At 31.6% G+C, this 15,696-nt stretch overlaps 1 protein-coding gene across 4 annotated transcripts in view; it reads left to right on the top strand.

Moving 5' to 3' along the window:
• The window catches only part of Grik2 (glutamate ionotropic receptor kainate type subunit 2), a 560,382-nt gene extending 546,127 nt beyond the window's left edge, over nt 1-14,255 (top strand). For 3 of the 4 annotated variants that reach the window (XM_070011019.1, XM_070011017.1, XM_070011018.1), the window contains one exon: nt 13,972-14,255. In XM_070011019.1, the coding sequence (XP_069867120.1) occupies nt 13,972-14,136 (165 nt within the window). In that variant the 3' untranslated portion in view covers nt 14,137-14,255. Of the gene's footprint in view, nt 1-9,557; nt 9,645-13,971 lie in introns of all 4 variants that reach the window. The other variant, XM_070011020.1, reaches the window with a different exon arrangement.
• The last annotated feature ends 1,441 nt before the right edge of the window (nt 14,256-15,696 follow it).

The following is a 15,696-nucleotide window of genomic DNA, read 5'->3' as shown; positions in this document are numbered from 1 at the left end:
GTGTTTTTTTTTTTGGGAGGGGCGTTGTTATCTTTTAAACCAAGGAGAATGCTTAAAAGTGTGGCTCCCAGTGTCTTCTGTCATTCATCACACAACAAGCATTATTTTTTGTGAAATATAACATATTTCACAAAACTCTTGATCATCCTCATGATTTTCTTTTTTAAATCCAGGTGTAGCCAGTTTCTGAATGAATGGCTATTTCTATTTCTGAATAAGGAGAAACTTGTTGAATTTAACTGTAGTTAGTTTAGTGGGAGGGATTAGTTTATGAAGAAGCAGAAATCAGAAATTAGTTAGAAATTAAAAACGACGCCAACAGATGAAAATGTTAAGAGGCAGTTACCTAAGCGTTTCAAACAAGGGAGTAAAATTTGAATATTTCATTTAAATATCTACTAAATTTGTTGTTAAAACGTCTTAGAAATAATTTAGAAATTTAGAAATAATTATCATTTTTCCATGATAATGAATGTATGAAAAGACGTTGTTTCTTTTATACCACTTAATACTATTCATAAGGAGTCTTTTATTGCCTTGTCCCAGAGTCTTTATGAGAATATGTATCACCTCAAAAATGTTGAAACTTACAATTTTCTTTGTATTTTAATACATTTAGCCATTTGTATAAATACTTTTGTATACTATTCTTGTAAAGTTTGTGACTTAACCTGAACTCTATATTTCTAGTTCTATAATTTCCTCGTGTTTAAAATATGAGGAAATATATAAAATCATTTTAGAGAATATATGTTGTAATTTGTATGTAAATTTATAGCCCTAGTATAAATTAGCATTTTATCAGTTTATTTGTATGTAAACATCTTTTTTTTGTTTTAATGGAAACCAAAATTATTGTCTTAATCATAGAACCTATAAGAGTGAGTTTATATTCTCTTTAATGCCTGAAAGGTTTATTAAATTTTATTGGTAAATACATAGTGCAAAAAAGTGGCATTTAAAAAATAATATCAAGGGCTGGTAGCTCAGTGGTAGAGTGCTTGCCTTGCATGTATGAGGCCCTGGGTTCGATTCCTTAGCAGAAAAAGCTAGAGGTGGTGCTATGGCTCAACTTGTGGAGTGCTAGTCTTGAGCTGAAGAGCTGATGGACAATGCCTAGGCCCAGAGTTCAGGCCCTACGACTGGCAAAAAAAAATGTGTGTGTGTGTGTATATATATATATATATATATATATATACACACACACATATATATGTATATATATATATATATATATATATATATATATACATCAAATAGTGCTACAAAGGAACATATTGTGCTACTATTTGAAATACTTGACCTTCTTTCTAAACTATGTTGGAAAACATAGTTGAAAATGTCTTCCTTGGCATTGCAAACATGAATACTGACTTCTTGAAATCAGAAATTTAATTACATAATTGTTTCTATTTAATGATAGTACTTGAGATGTATAAATGAAATATTTGTAAATATTTCAAAATATTTATTACAGAAATGAATATTTTGATAACCCATACTGTCTCTTCTTAAATATTTTTAAATTTTGAAGACTTCAGAATATCATACAATTTATTTTCTTAGTACACTAAGGCTGGGTACTCATGGCAAATATTTGTTGGACTTGTGGCTACTTATTAGACTATGGACATTTCTTGTGTCATTATTTCTTTTATAGTGTCAAAATTATCTTTGAGATTAAATTTGAAGACTAAGAAAAAATATTATCTCACCAACTACCACTTTACTACAATTTACCAATAAATGTGATATTTGGTTATTCAATGCTCATATACAAAATTTATACAAGGAATTTGAGTTTTTAGTGGAATCTCAAGTCATCCATATGTAATGTTTTTTTTTAAGTAACATCTTGATGGTAAAATAAACAAATTGAGCCTGACAATATGTGGTGGTATTCAATTGTCCTTATCTTAAGGTGTCTTGTTCATTTGGTTTATGTAGGTTATGTCCCTAACACTATTCTTTTTAAAATATAAAGAAAGAGTATGATCATTTAATTTTGAAACTAAGTTTATCTCATTGTTATTAAGTACAACCAACATGGTTGAGTTTTTAAAATACTAAGTAGACCACTTGAAATTCTACAGATCTATATGACCTTCTGAAAATAACTAAAAGGAAGTTAGTATATCTTTTTAAGCAGATGAGCCTGTTGCAGTGAGGGAATACTTGTAATACTAAGTGATACTAAGTAAATATTATAGTACTCTCCTCAATGCTTTCACACAATCTGGATAGCTTCCCTAATGAATACCAAAATCCCTAATTTATCATAAGAGACAATGCAGGACCTGTTCCTGTGCACTTGTGTTTTCCTCTTTATCTTCTTTTCTTAATTATGTCAAATTATTTTCCATTTCCCAAAGTGAATCTTTCATTTTGGCTGGAGAAAAGCTTGTCTTTTTACCTACCTTGCAAATTTTGCCATTAATTTTAAATTAAACATTAAAAACTAGGCATTAGGAAGTGGAATTGTGGCTCAAAGTGGTAGAGCACTATTCTTGAGCAAAAGTGCTCAGCCCCAAGTTCAAGCCCCATGACTGACAAAAATAAATGAGTGAATGAATGAATAAATAAATAAATAAAATTGAGCATTCAATTTCCCAGAAGGATTACCTAATCAACAGGTAAAATGAGCATAGTATCATTTTACAAGATTGAATAGGGATTTAATGAAAAATTGGACCCCCCCTCCCTCCCTCTCTCTGGCTAAGTTGCTCTCAGGTTGTTATTATCGTTCTACATATTCTTGTCCTATCAATAAAGATGGAAAATATGCTTTTCTCACATGAACCCATTTCTATCAGTAAGCCCAGCTATCTTTTCCCTATGAATCCTATGTACATTGTCATAATTTCTTAGTACATTATTGAATTCATATTTAAATTCTGATTAGAGGCATCTTTACTCTATTAAACTGTTACATTTTCTTCCGTTTAGGCCAAGTTCTTAGTGGTTTTTGTCGTTTTGTTTTGTTTTTAATTTATTTCTGGGATCTCTCGCCTCTCTCACCCTACCCAACACCCTTTGTATCTTTTATTTTCATGATTAGGATTTTTGGCTCAATTTTCCATTTTTTTCATAAAAATTGTCTTCAGGTGGATTACACAACTGTTTTATAATTTATTTGATTTGTTTAAATTAAACATAAGGTATTTTTAGTTTTATTATTAAATTTACATGAGTACAAACAGAAGTTTCCAATTTACTTACATTTATTAGATTGTGTCTTTGACCTCTTAAATTTTAAAAATGATGGAAACCCTTGTGAAATTACCAAGCAAAATTTATTAAGAACCACAGCTACAATGAATTGTTTCATGTATTCAACTTTAAGTAAGAATGTGTTATTAAATATTCCAACCTCAGATTACTTAATTATGTTTTCTCTTTTCTTCTTTTCTTTCTTCTCTGGTTACATTATTTTAATGATATTATTTTATTTTTAAAAATAAAAAGTCTAAATTTGCTGCCAGATACAATATATACATATAATAGTTAAGTATAGTTTTATAAATAAAATAACTGATAGGTACCCAGTATGGCTCAAGCCTGAAATCTTAGCTACTTAGGAGTCAGAGATCTGAGAATCAGTTCTAAGCCATTCTGAACATGCAAATATAAGTGACTTATTTCTAGTTAACTACCAAGAAACAAAAATTGGAGGCGTGGCACAAGTGGCAGAATGCCAACTGTGAGCAAATAAACCAAGTAAGAGCACAGGCACTGAGTTAAAGTCTCAGTAGCATCACCACAATAAAGTTACTGGTAGATAATAAATTTCACTAGTAAGTCTTCCCCCAGTGTTGTTGATGATGAAAAATATCACAAGAAATATAATTATTCAACTCTGAATATAAAAAGTTCTTTTTAACTTTTATGCTATAAAATATTAATAGGAATGCATAGATCTTAGTAACTATTCTTCCTCCTATCTCCAAGTTGCTTGATAATTAAGCCTACTATAAGAACAAGCTAAACATAAAATCACAAAATAAAATTGAAATCTGTGGGCCTTAGAAAATTTTAAAATGTGAAGCCTATTATTTTAAGTTGCTTTATCTTAATTTATAAAATAATGGCTTTTATTTCGATGAAAACTGTAATATAGCTAATATATATGACATCTTATTTATTCAAACTTTTTGATAAATAGTATTTTTTCCTACTATTTAGAAAGATACCACAAAGGGGTTTTTTCTTGTGTGTGTTATATATACATATATATGTGTATATATATGAAAAAATACCAATCTACAAACACCTTTTATATTTGATTTTCTTCTGGGTTATCCTTTTATCCTTTGACTATATTGATACTTAAGGTATGAATAGCAATAAAATTTTGGCACAAATATTTGTTGAAAAGGTCTTGTCTATTCATTATGTACTTGCTTATACCTCAAATCAATATTTTTTATATAGAATTTTGTTTTCTCTGGCAATTACTATAGTATCTTGGCTTTGTAAAATAATTAGAATACTTTAATTTTTTAATAAAATTATTGTATGATTGTTGTTCATTAATTTCCATTTAAATGACTTATTAATTACAGAATATCCTCATTTAAAAGATATACATAATTCTGTCTTTGGCTTTTTAGCAAGAGTAGTAGCAAACTTAGTTTGATATATTTTGTCAGGGTCCTTTAAAAATATTTTATTCCTTCTGTAATTGCAAATGATTTTTCTTGTTCAGATTGTGTATCTTAAATGACTTGATCATGAATTAAGTTTCCTGAGGAAAAAAAGATCATAAAAGAATTTTCATTTTCTAAAGCATATTTATAAATATGTCTGAGATAATTTTTGCTTAGACATCGACTGTGTATATTGAACATTGTATTTAAGTTTTCTCTGGGATGTTTAAAATATGTATTATTACAATATCTCAGTCCTATGTTAGTTATTTAAGACATTGTCCCTTTTAGACTAGGTAATTTTTGCTAATTTCCATTGGTAAACCTTGTGCAAAATAATTTGTAAATAGAGTTCCTTTCCTAGGCATTGATTGCTTAGAATAAAATTTAAAGGATATATATGCTATTTTCATTTATAGTTGATGAACATAGAGTTTGTTTTCAAATTAATAGAAGGTGGCTATAGACCAGAACAATAGAAACACAAATAAATGAAACTATCATTTTGGTAAGTAGAAAAGCCGATGTTTAGATTAAATCGATAAGACTAGGGACCCTATTTCTTATGAAATCATATTTCAAACCTGTCTGAATCCGCACTTCATAGAAAATGTATTGTCCTGACATTCCTACCTAAAAGTTGCTTCACAATGTTTAATTTTAATAGTAGTGTTTTATTAAAAATTAAATTTATTCAAGAAAGCATGGTAGACATTGTAGGAAATTATCAGTAAAATTTTATTTTAACATTTACATCATTTTCCCAATGATATTTATTTTACAAATTACAAAATATCTTCACTATCCATATATTACATTTAATGCAAGGAATTTTAACTGCATTTTCTGTTTCAAAGGTTAAAAGCTTTAAGCTGGCTCACTGTGAAGAAAATTTAGCTTCAAAAATAAATGAGTATTTATTACTTAGCCACTATGAGTAAAGTTTGGATGAATTGTCAATTTTGTATTGTATTCATGTCACAGTCATTAAGAGAAAAGCATCATTCAGTTTCTACACAAAATTTACCTAAGGGCTAAACAGGAGATGTTTAAAACATACCTTTATGTGTATTTTTATGAAATACAATAAAATAAGATACCTCTCTTCATTTTACTTACTAACTTGCTACCAAGTTATCTAGAGGATTTTCATGTCAATTGTCTCTAATAATCAATAATCTTGTTATTCCTATATAAAACAGTTCAAAACTAAAATTATAGCTTGACATATAACAATTTTGCTATCTAAGTTTTACAAATGACTTTAAAGATTTTAGAAATGTAATACCTCATTAGGTATAAAACATCTCAGAGAGCCATGAAAATGCTATCATCTACATTATGCAGATGAGGAGGAGTGTCTCAAGGATAGACCTTGATACCCAAGGTCAAAGAGACCAAGTCCAATAGTGTTTGAAGCACACTGTAGAAAGTGGAGTTTGAATATTTAATATTTTTTCTTGACTTTTTTCTCAAAGTCTATTGAAAAAATATGTAGATTAAGAATTTGAATTGGAAAAATAGGCTATATACGTTGATCCGTATTGTTGTATCACTTACCAACTTATTTAGGATGAGTTTATGTTCTTGCAAACATATTTTAATTTTCCATGTGTAAAACTGTTTACCCTTTCCTTTTTAAAAAAGTAATAAAATAACTAGAGTCATGAACCAAATTTATTTATACTTTGACTTGAACAAAGCTTAGGATCTTTAAATGCTAGCTGCAGGGCTTAGCTGGATCAACCATTTTATTTTATATTATCACCATTAAGTGGTTGTACAAAAGAGTTACCACTCAATAAATCCATTTATAAATTCAATGTACCTTTTTCAATACCACCCCTTTCATCATTATTCCCCATTCCTCCCAAATGAGCTTCTTTTTAAATAGTATTTTAAGAAATAAGATATGAAATCCTGTTATTTTAGACAACATGGATAAAATTAGATATTTTTAGGTTTGTAATAAGCTGGCAGAAAAATTATTTATTCCATGACCTCATTCACATGTGGAATCTAAGAGTTTATCTCATAGAGCTTAAGAGTAGGATGTAGTAATGGGGGCTGGAGGGAGGGTGAGAGGAGGAATGAGGACAAACGTGTGTACTATGTTACATTTACATAGGAAGCAAAAGCTCTGGTGTGGTATTGCAGAATGAGGTAACTATAGATACTAACAATATCTTCCATGTTAGGAAAAGCTAGAAGAGTGTGTTTGAATAGTTTCTCTTTATAGAAATACTAAAGGAAGAGAGAGATTTTACACTGATCATATCACCCAGCATGTATCTATACATGCAAATGGTATTACCCCTAACAACATGCGCACTTTTCATGTGATATAGGATCTTAAATTTTCAAAGTTCAGATAATCAAGATAAGTCAAGGTTTTGTTCAAGTAACTTGGCATAAAAGGGAAGCTGTTACATTTGCATAATTTCTATCATCCTTAAAGGCCTTACTTTGTAACAACTTTATCTTACTGGAAGAGAACTTGTTTAGAATTAAGCATTAATTATCTAGATGTTTTGAAAAGATGAATCATATGACTATCAGCAAAAATGTGATTATTGACAATGCTTTTTAAAGTGTTTTACTTTTGTATTGACTAAAATGGTGGTAGAGCTTGTCAGACCTTGAAAAGTAACTTTTGTAATTAAACTAGAGGAAGTTTAAACATATGCAATGATGTTCCATTTTTTCTCTGTCTCATTGTATTTGGAAAATGCATTATGAAAATACTGAGTAACTTTTCATCACGTTCAAATTTTCTTTAATTTTTTAGAATATTTGTTTATGTTTATCATAAAATAATATAGGCTACGAATTCATTTTACTAAGAATGATAACAAAATTTCTCCTGTCTTCTTTGTAACTTAGTAGGCGAAAAAATTAAATATAGCAAGAACAGAATCTGGGTGCAAAATCTTATCTGAGACCGAGATCAAAGCGGGCTTGAGTAAGGAAAGTGTAGGATGGGAGTTAAGATAACAGTCCCAACTCTGATACCAGTGTGTGCCTAACCTGGATATGCAACTTGACTTTTTCGTTTCTGTAAAACCTTACTGATTAAGCAACAGGATCACTGACTGCTTCAAGGCTTATGTGAATAGTATAACATTTAGAAAATCATAGCTGGAATAAAACTGAATATCATGATCAAAGTTGCCACATATTTTTGAGTATGAGTATTTTAAGCAGCCATTTTTCTTTTCTTTTCTTTTCTCTTTCTAAATTTTTGTCGGTTGTGGTGCTTGAACTCATAGATTGGGTGTTGTCTCTGAGCTCTTCTGCTCAAGGCTAGTGCTCTGCCTTTGAGCCACAGCACCACTTCCAGTTTTTCTGGTGGTTAATTGGAAATAAGAGGCTTAGGGATTTTCCTGCCAGGGCTGGGTTTGAACTCTGATCCTCAGATCTCAGCCTCCTGAGTCAGTAGGATTACAAGTGCAAACCAACAATGCCCACCTAACCAGGCATTTTCCTGATCTCTTTGCTTCAGTAGCTATATCAGGTAGCCTTAGATCAGTTCTGACTTCTGCTGTAAGCATTAGTGCTTTGTTTCTTCTTTTGTTGTTGTTGTTGTTGTTGTCAGTCTTGGGTCTTGAACTCTGGGCCTGGGAGCTATCCCTTAGCTCTTCAGCTCAAGGCGAGTGCTCTACCACTTGAGCCACAGTGCCACTTCCAGTTTTCTGAGTGGTTTATTGGACATAAGAGTCTCACAGAGATTACTGCCCAGGCTGGCTTTGAACCGCAATCCTCAGATCTCAGCCTCCTGAGTAGCTAGAATTACAGGTCTGAACCACCAACACCCGGCTGATATGTTTTTAAGGTTGCCAATTAAAGATAATTAAATCAAAAGAAAAGAAATCAATGTATTATTTAATATAACCATTACAATATAAATATTGGATATTATGTCTTACACATGTTTTATTCCATTTCATCTAGTGAGGTTATTATTTAATAAGCTCTAACCTTCTCCAAATATTTACAGTTACTATTTTGACTTGCCCTGACCTCATCTGATTCACGATTCTTGAACAAATTGGCCAGTAGAGTCAGAATGTAACTGGAGGTGTTAAAGAATGAACTGCCTGTGTATTCAAAATGGTATAAGAAACTGGTTAAAAGATAAATGCAAACAATGAAGCATGTTCTTTGATATACACTGGTGGATATTAGTACCCTGAGCAACAGTGAAGGATATAAGAGCGGCTCAAAGCCATTTCCACAGATATTCCCTAAGAACCATATACAAAAATTATTGGGAATTTTTCCAGGTAAAAACTGGAGTACTGTTAAGTTACCCTTATAGCATAGCAAGACACATAAAAGAGATTTTTATCCATGAAGAGTCATGTAACAGTGTGCATTTAATAGTAACATATTATATGATTTTTGGTGACAAATAAATACATTTATTCAACATTGAGATGAGCTTAAGATTTACAAAAAGCACTGTTCACTTTTTCATCCATTGCTGGTTTAAAAAAGTAAAATTGAAATATGTCAGTTTTCATGGTGAAGCACGTTTCCAACTAGATGTACAATATTTAATGTCTCTGTGCTTCTCCAAATGACATAGTATGTATGTACATGTACCTATAAAGTTGGAAGTTAAACTATGAAGAATCAATAATTCTGTAATACCAACAATGATATTTTTGAAAATACCTATGAACTATATATGTGTGTTTTATTAGACTCTATCTGCCAAAGGGCTTTTTAAAAAGGCAACGTAACTATTATAAAATTCTTACTTGTAAGATTTACAAGACTTTGCTATTTCAAGAATTAGGGTTGTGTTAATATGGGTTGATTCATTCAGTATAGCAAAATATGAAGAGTATTACTTATTTAATGAAATTATACATGCTAACAGCTCAAAGATGTAAATTTTCATTTCAGGAATCTTCTATTTGGTTAGTGCCACCATACCATCCAGACACTGTTTAGTAAACTTTTGAAAGTTACTAAAAGAGGTTTTTAATAATGGTTAGTATCCTTGTGGCTTTCTTTTCTCTTTCTGTAGTTTGTTAACTAAATGTGGAAAACCATTTTTACTGTTGTTTGCATTCTTAGGACTACTACTCTTTATTTGAAGACACCATGTATAGTATCCATTTCCACCCTATAGGGAAATATTTTTAAAAGATTTTCCCCCTTCCTCTCTCCTACCCTTCCTCCAGTTCTTCTTTCTTCTTTGTCTTCCTTCTTTCTTCCCTTTCTTCTTCCCCCACTCTTCCACTTCCCTTCCTTCCTTCCTTCTTCCCTCCCTCCCTCCCTATTTCCCTCCCTCCTTGTTTTTCCTTTCCTGCTTCCTTTTCTTCTCCCTTCTACTCCTGTTTATTTATGGTAACCTAGGAAACACCTGTTAAGTCCACAAGAACATTTTAAAGACTTATTTCCCTAGTTCGTAAAAGTCCTTGAAGTTTCCAAACATTATCTGAAGTATGCAGAACAATCTCTTTCTTGAATAACACCAAATTAAAACTTTATTTAATGATGATGGTAAAACTTTGGCAACATGCACTAAGAGTAAGGACTCTAACACAATTCTATATGATTGCAACTGTAGATACACAAATCAGTATCAAGATAAAGATAGGTAATTTATATTTACATTCTAGAACTTTAACAGATGGAGAGAGAGAAAGAAGGGGGGAAGGGAGAATAAGGAGAATGCTTGCCTTAGTAAACGAGTAAGTAATATTTTATTATATCTTTAAATCCATTTAATTTGCCTGTAAATTCCAAATTCTTACTCAAGTCTTAAGGTCAACAAAGTTTTATTGGATTTGAATTATTCTCTAAATAACAAATAACTCATTGTGTAATTTTATTAATAACATAACATATTGGCTGATATTACATGATAAATAAATAAGTACTGGCAAAATTTAGCTTATTCAGATAGAAGTTAATCAAATGATATTTTGCATTATGCAAATAACATTATGGAACTAATTAAAAACTCTTGACTAGAATTTTCATGTATTAGTTTATAAAATAGAAAAAGTCTAAAATGGTAAAGAGGATTATTATCTTTTAATTTTAAGATAGTTTCTAATTTGTAAATCTAATTACCTTAAGAATTAAAAATTATAAAATATCAAAATATTCTGGGCTTTGGAGGAGCTTTCTTATATTTTAGCATTACAAATTTTATATTTTATATAATTTCTTAAATATATATGGTTTTATAGTCTGAAATAATGCAAGGTATTAGGCATTGAATAGTCTCAATTACCAGAAATAAATTGTCATTCCATAGCTGGGAGTTCTGTACATTTATAAGACCTTTTCTAAGAAAATCCATTACTTAGTTTCTCTTTTTTATATAGCCAAAAATAAAATGTCTGAAAGTTGAAATTGCCAAGTAAAGGTATGAGAAATTTGAAGGAATTTGTTCAGATTAATCAAAGTTATTGTTCCAACAATGTAAAGATCATTCACATCCTTTAACATTTTATGATGTCAATGGAATCACTTTCTCACCATGTTGTATTATCTAACCAATTTTCTGTTAAATGTTTCAACAGAGAGCCAAGACTAAGTTACCTCAAGACTATGTATTCCTCCCCCTTTTGGAGTCAGATTTTTCCATTTCTACCGTGTTGTCTTCATCATCATCTTCATCATCATTATCATCATGTTCTTAATAATTGCATCTAATAGTAGGTATTAAGCAAGAAACAGGTGTGACCATATTCTGACAACCAAATGACATATAGATACTTCAATTGAAGTACAACTCATAAATATTAGTATTGTATAATTTAACACAGAATAAATAATGCATAGCAGTGACTCTGTAGTTAATGGACAATTCATGAGCAGCATTTAATCATCACTCATTACAATTTCTAATAAATTAATGTTTTTGCTAGTTCATTATTAAACAATCACTAAAGTTTTGCATTATAGTCTGCTAAACTTCTAAGAGAAAAAAGAAAAAGAAATCCCTTTCAACAATTGGAATTAGAAAGATATGTTAATAAGAATAAAAATATAAGGATTAAGTGTAGTTATTATTAACTTGATCAATAGTTGAAGAGTACATGTGTGCAAATTCTTTAAAATTTAGTCATAGATTGTTACATAGAAAACCTGGAGGCCATCGAGAAAAACATGATGATGAGTTAAAAATAGTGAGAGCATAAAACTAAACAGGGTGAGAATAATGAGCCCAGAATAAGGGCTTTCTAAATAAGGTAAAACTTGAGTCATATCCCGAGCTAAGGGATAAAGTTGGAGCTAGGTTCCGAATAAAAGAACTCAGCAGGGTTTCAGAGCAAGGATAACCAAAGGAGACAAGCAATATGTCCAAGCAGAGAAAGCTGTGTGAAAGGAAAGAAAGAGAGTTGGTAGGGCGAGGGGCAAAAGGGTGAATCAGAAAAGTCAGAATATGAGTTAGATAACAGGAGATTGGGATCTCACTTGTTTTCAAAGAAGAAAATGCTAGTAATATTTGACATTAAAAGAGAGATTATCCTGTTAACAGTGTCCCCTTGCTGATGAAACACAATAGGCAGAGTTTGGAGGAACACCAAACAAATTGTTTTAAAAAAAATCTATAAAGGGAAAAACAAAAAACAAAAACCTAGAGCTGGGTGCCAACGGCTCATACCTGTTATCCTAGCTACTCAGGAGATTGAGATGCAAGGATCTTGGTTTGAAGCTATCCAGGTCAGGAAAATCCATGAGACTCTTCTCTCTGATAAACTACTCAAAAAAGCCAGAAGTGGCCTGTGGCTCAAATGGTAGAGCATTCTCCTTGAGCCTAAGAAGCTCAGGGACAACACCCAAGCCCTGAGTTCAAACCCAGGAACTGGCAAAAAAAAAAAAAAAAAAAAAAGGGAAGACATGGCCATATATAAATGTAAAGATCCCAAAGCAGGGCCCAAACCGGGGTGTCAGGATATTGTGTTAGAGTTACAGGTGTGACCTGCAAAATGTTGTTACCTTCTTCTTAATTAATCTTTCTCCAATACATATAAATTTAATTAATTTACAATATTGTTATGAATGTCACAAAGGCACATGCATTCTAAGTACACTTAAAACTTCAATTTTATACATTATAATCTACCTATACAGATATAGATGTATATGTGTCATTACATTTTTTATCTTATATGAATTTGGAATCAGTATGATAAATAAAGAGTAAAGTAACAGCACCTAAATCAACCAATAGGTCTTTCCATGCTTATTAGATTAATTTTATCATGTTCTCAAAGCACTTTTTTAGAGTTGTGTAAGTTTCTCATCCATGTACACTTGTTTGATCATTGTTTACAGTTTTGGTCCTTGTACAAAAGACCCTAATTTGAGACTTAGCCCATATGAGTTTCAACTGTAATTTGTAGTTTGTTCATGAATCTGATCTATGTGTAACTAACCCACATGTATCGTAACCACAGATGGGAATAGAGACTATTTTTTTTCTGTGCTCATACATTGTGATTCCAAAGTATGATTCAGAAGGAGACCAAGCTCCAAATATACAGAAGATACAGAAAAATCTATTGCCAAAACGATGGGAATATATAATATACATATATAGATATATATGATATATATCAACATATGTATATCATATATAAAATCACTTATCTTTACCATGAGATGAATTCTAGATCTCAAATTGATGACAAAATTTAAATACTATTTGTTTGTAGATGTTTAAAATGTTACAATTTGTCCTATTTGATTAAATCATGTTTGTTTCTAATCATCACCCATGTTTTATAGGAATAATCACAAAATATGTAATTAACTACTACAAAGTATTTTTTATACTTTTATGTCTGTCTGAGTGCTGTTTTCATTGTTTTGAAATGTACAATGGAAAAAATCCAAGTTTAGAGAAAATTTGCATATCTCATCTTAAGAATTGGAAAGCAGTACATTTATTTCAACAGTGGATTTCTGGTACAGATATGGGTATACTTGCATTTCAATTGTAGGGTAGTATTCTGTCCTATGCTAATCAATTTGACATAGTGTCATCAGAAAAAATATAATTCAATATGAATATGTATGAATTACATCTTCATGACCGGAGAGGTTGTTTTTTCTTTTCTCTTTATTTCATCAAGTGGAAATTTTCTTTAAACTAAACCACTTAGCTGGCATGTTTCAACTATGTGTTCTGTATTCAAAAATGTAACAATTTGTGATAACCTTTATAATGAGATTTACCATACCTCCAAGGCTACTGTGTTGGCAAGTCTGTTGAGAATGATTTTGACACTGCTTGGGGGCATTTGAAGTAGCTCTGTTTTGTAATGTTCACTTTTTCTGTGTTCTTCTGTAGAGGTCCTTCTGTAGTGCTATGGTAGAAGAGCTGAGGATATCTCTGAAGTGTCAGCGTCGGCTAAAACACAAGCCGCAGGCCCCAGTTATTGTGAAAACAGAAGAAGTTATCAACATGCACACATTTAACGACAGAAGGCTGCCAGGTAAAGAAACCATGGCATGAAGCTGGGAGGCCAAACACCCAAGCACAAACTGTCGTCTTTTTTTTTTTTCCAAACAATTTAGCGAGAATGTTTCCTGTGGAAATATGCAACCTGTGCAAAATAAAAATGAGTTACCTCATGCCGCTGTGTCTATGAACTAGAGACTCTGTGATCTGAGCAGTTGCGATGATCAGACTTGATTTACAAGCATCCTGGATCAACCAAGTTAACACGGGGTTACACTGTTTATCATGGGTTCTCCCTTCTTCTGAGTGAATGTTACATACGCATTTTTGTGGCTGGTTTCAAATGCAGTCCAATGAGAAATTACAGGTTCCTTCTGAAGCCCAACTGTTGCCAGGAGATGGAATATCAATGCCCAATGGCAAGTAAGAGTCTTTTAAGCAAATAAAAAGTACTGAGAATCAGCAAAAATTGTAGTGATACAAGAAACAGTACAGTTTACCGAACACTCAAATAATAGAGGTGATCATGTTACTAGCCCCACCCTCACACTCAGTATAATTATCATCTGAATAGGCAATATGTGTTTATAGGATGTGAAAAACATGTAATGCAAAACACATCTGAATTCCATGGCAAATGGAATATAAAGCCAATCTTCATCAATTCTTTTTTCTTCCTTTTTTTCTTTTCCCCCCTGATAGTCTGTGTCAATAATTGAGATAGAAATTAACCAAGGCAATAACGTTTTCTTTCTTCAATTTATCAAGGCAGGCGATTTCCTGTGCAACTCTACCAGATTCCTACCTAATTCCCTGATACCCTTCCCTTCCCCTACATTAGAAATTTAAAACAAAAGAAGAAAGAAAAAAGCAACAGTTGTTTCACTGATTCTGAGTTAAAGAGATGGTATTTTGTAATCTCAAATTGTAAAAGAGGGTTCAGTAATGACAGCTATGTGAAAGACTGAAGCTTTTGTTCTAAGATTCAGATATGTCAATCCAAACCTTCTAATCTGCTTTAAATGAACTTGATGGAGTCTGGGCAGATCATGGGGATAAGAGAAAGGGAACTTGTCATCTACAGAAAAGTCTGTGCCAAGAACTTTGAAGTGGACTGCGTTGATCGGTACAGTCACAACGTTAAATGAACAAAATTCTTGAGCAGTTTTTTTTTTCAAAAAAAAATGTTCAGGTTTATTTGTGGAAATGCAAGATTTCTATGAAAATAGTTTTTGTATGGAAATTTTTGTAATACTTTTTATCAACAAAATAAGAACCTGTGTTCCTGTCCGGGGTGTTGCTGTCAAGCATGAATGGTAGTGCGTGTGCACCACCAACGTTTGGTGAAAACTATTTTTATCAAGAAAAAAAAAAGGAATCATAGAAGAGAAATATTTTCAAGTTAGATAATATAAAAGCTAGGTGCACTACCACCACTGCTTACCATGCCACACCCCAGGTTTCATGAGGCTGACAACATGCTGTAGTGAACAATTGTGTGTAAAACGGTTAAAAAAAAGACACAGACCTCTTGCCAACATTGTGATAACAGTTGAGTGCACACAGTTTGCTGTTTGAATCCAATGCACAAAATTTAAAAAAATCATTAAAATT

Source organism: Dipodomys merriami, unplaced genomic scaffold (genome assembly GCF_024711535.1).
Source record: "Dipodomys merriami isolate MVZ:Mamm:240054 unplaced genomic scaffold, mDipMer1.0.p SCAF_8, whole genome shotgun sequence".
In the NCBI taxonomy this organism is placed as follows: domain Eukaryota; kingdom Metazoa; phylum Chordata; class Mammalia; order Rodentia; family Heteromyidae; genus Dipodomys; species Dipodomys merriami.
Note: the sequence above shows the minus strand (reverse complement) of the source record. Positions and strands in the feature narration are given on the sequence as shown.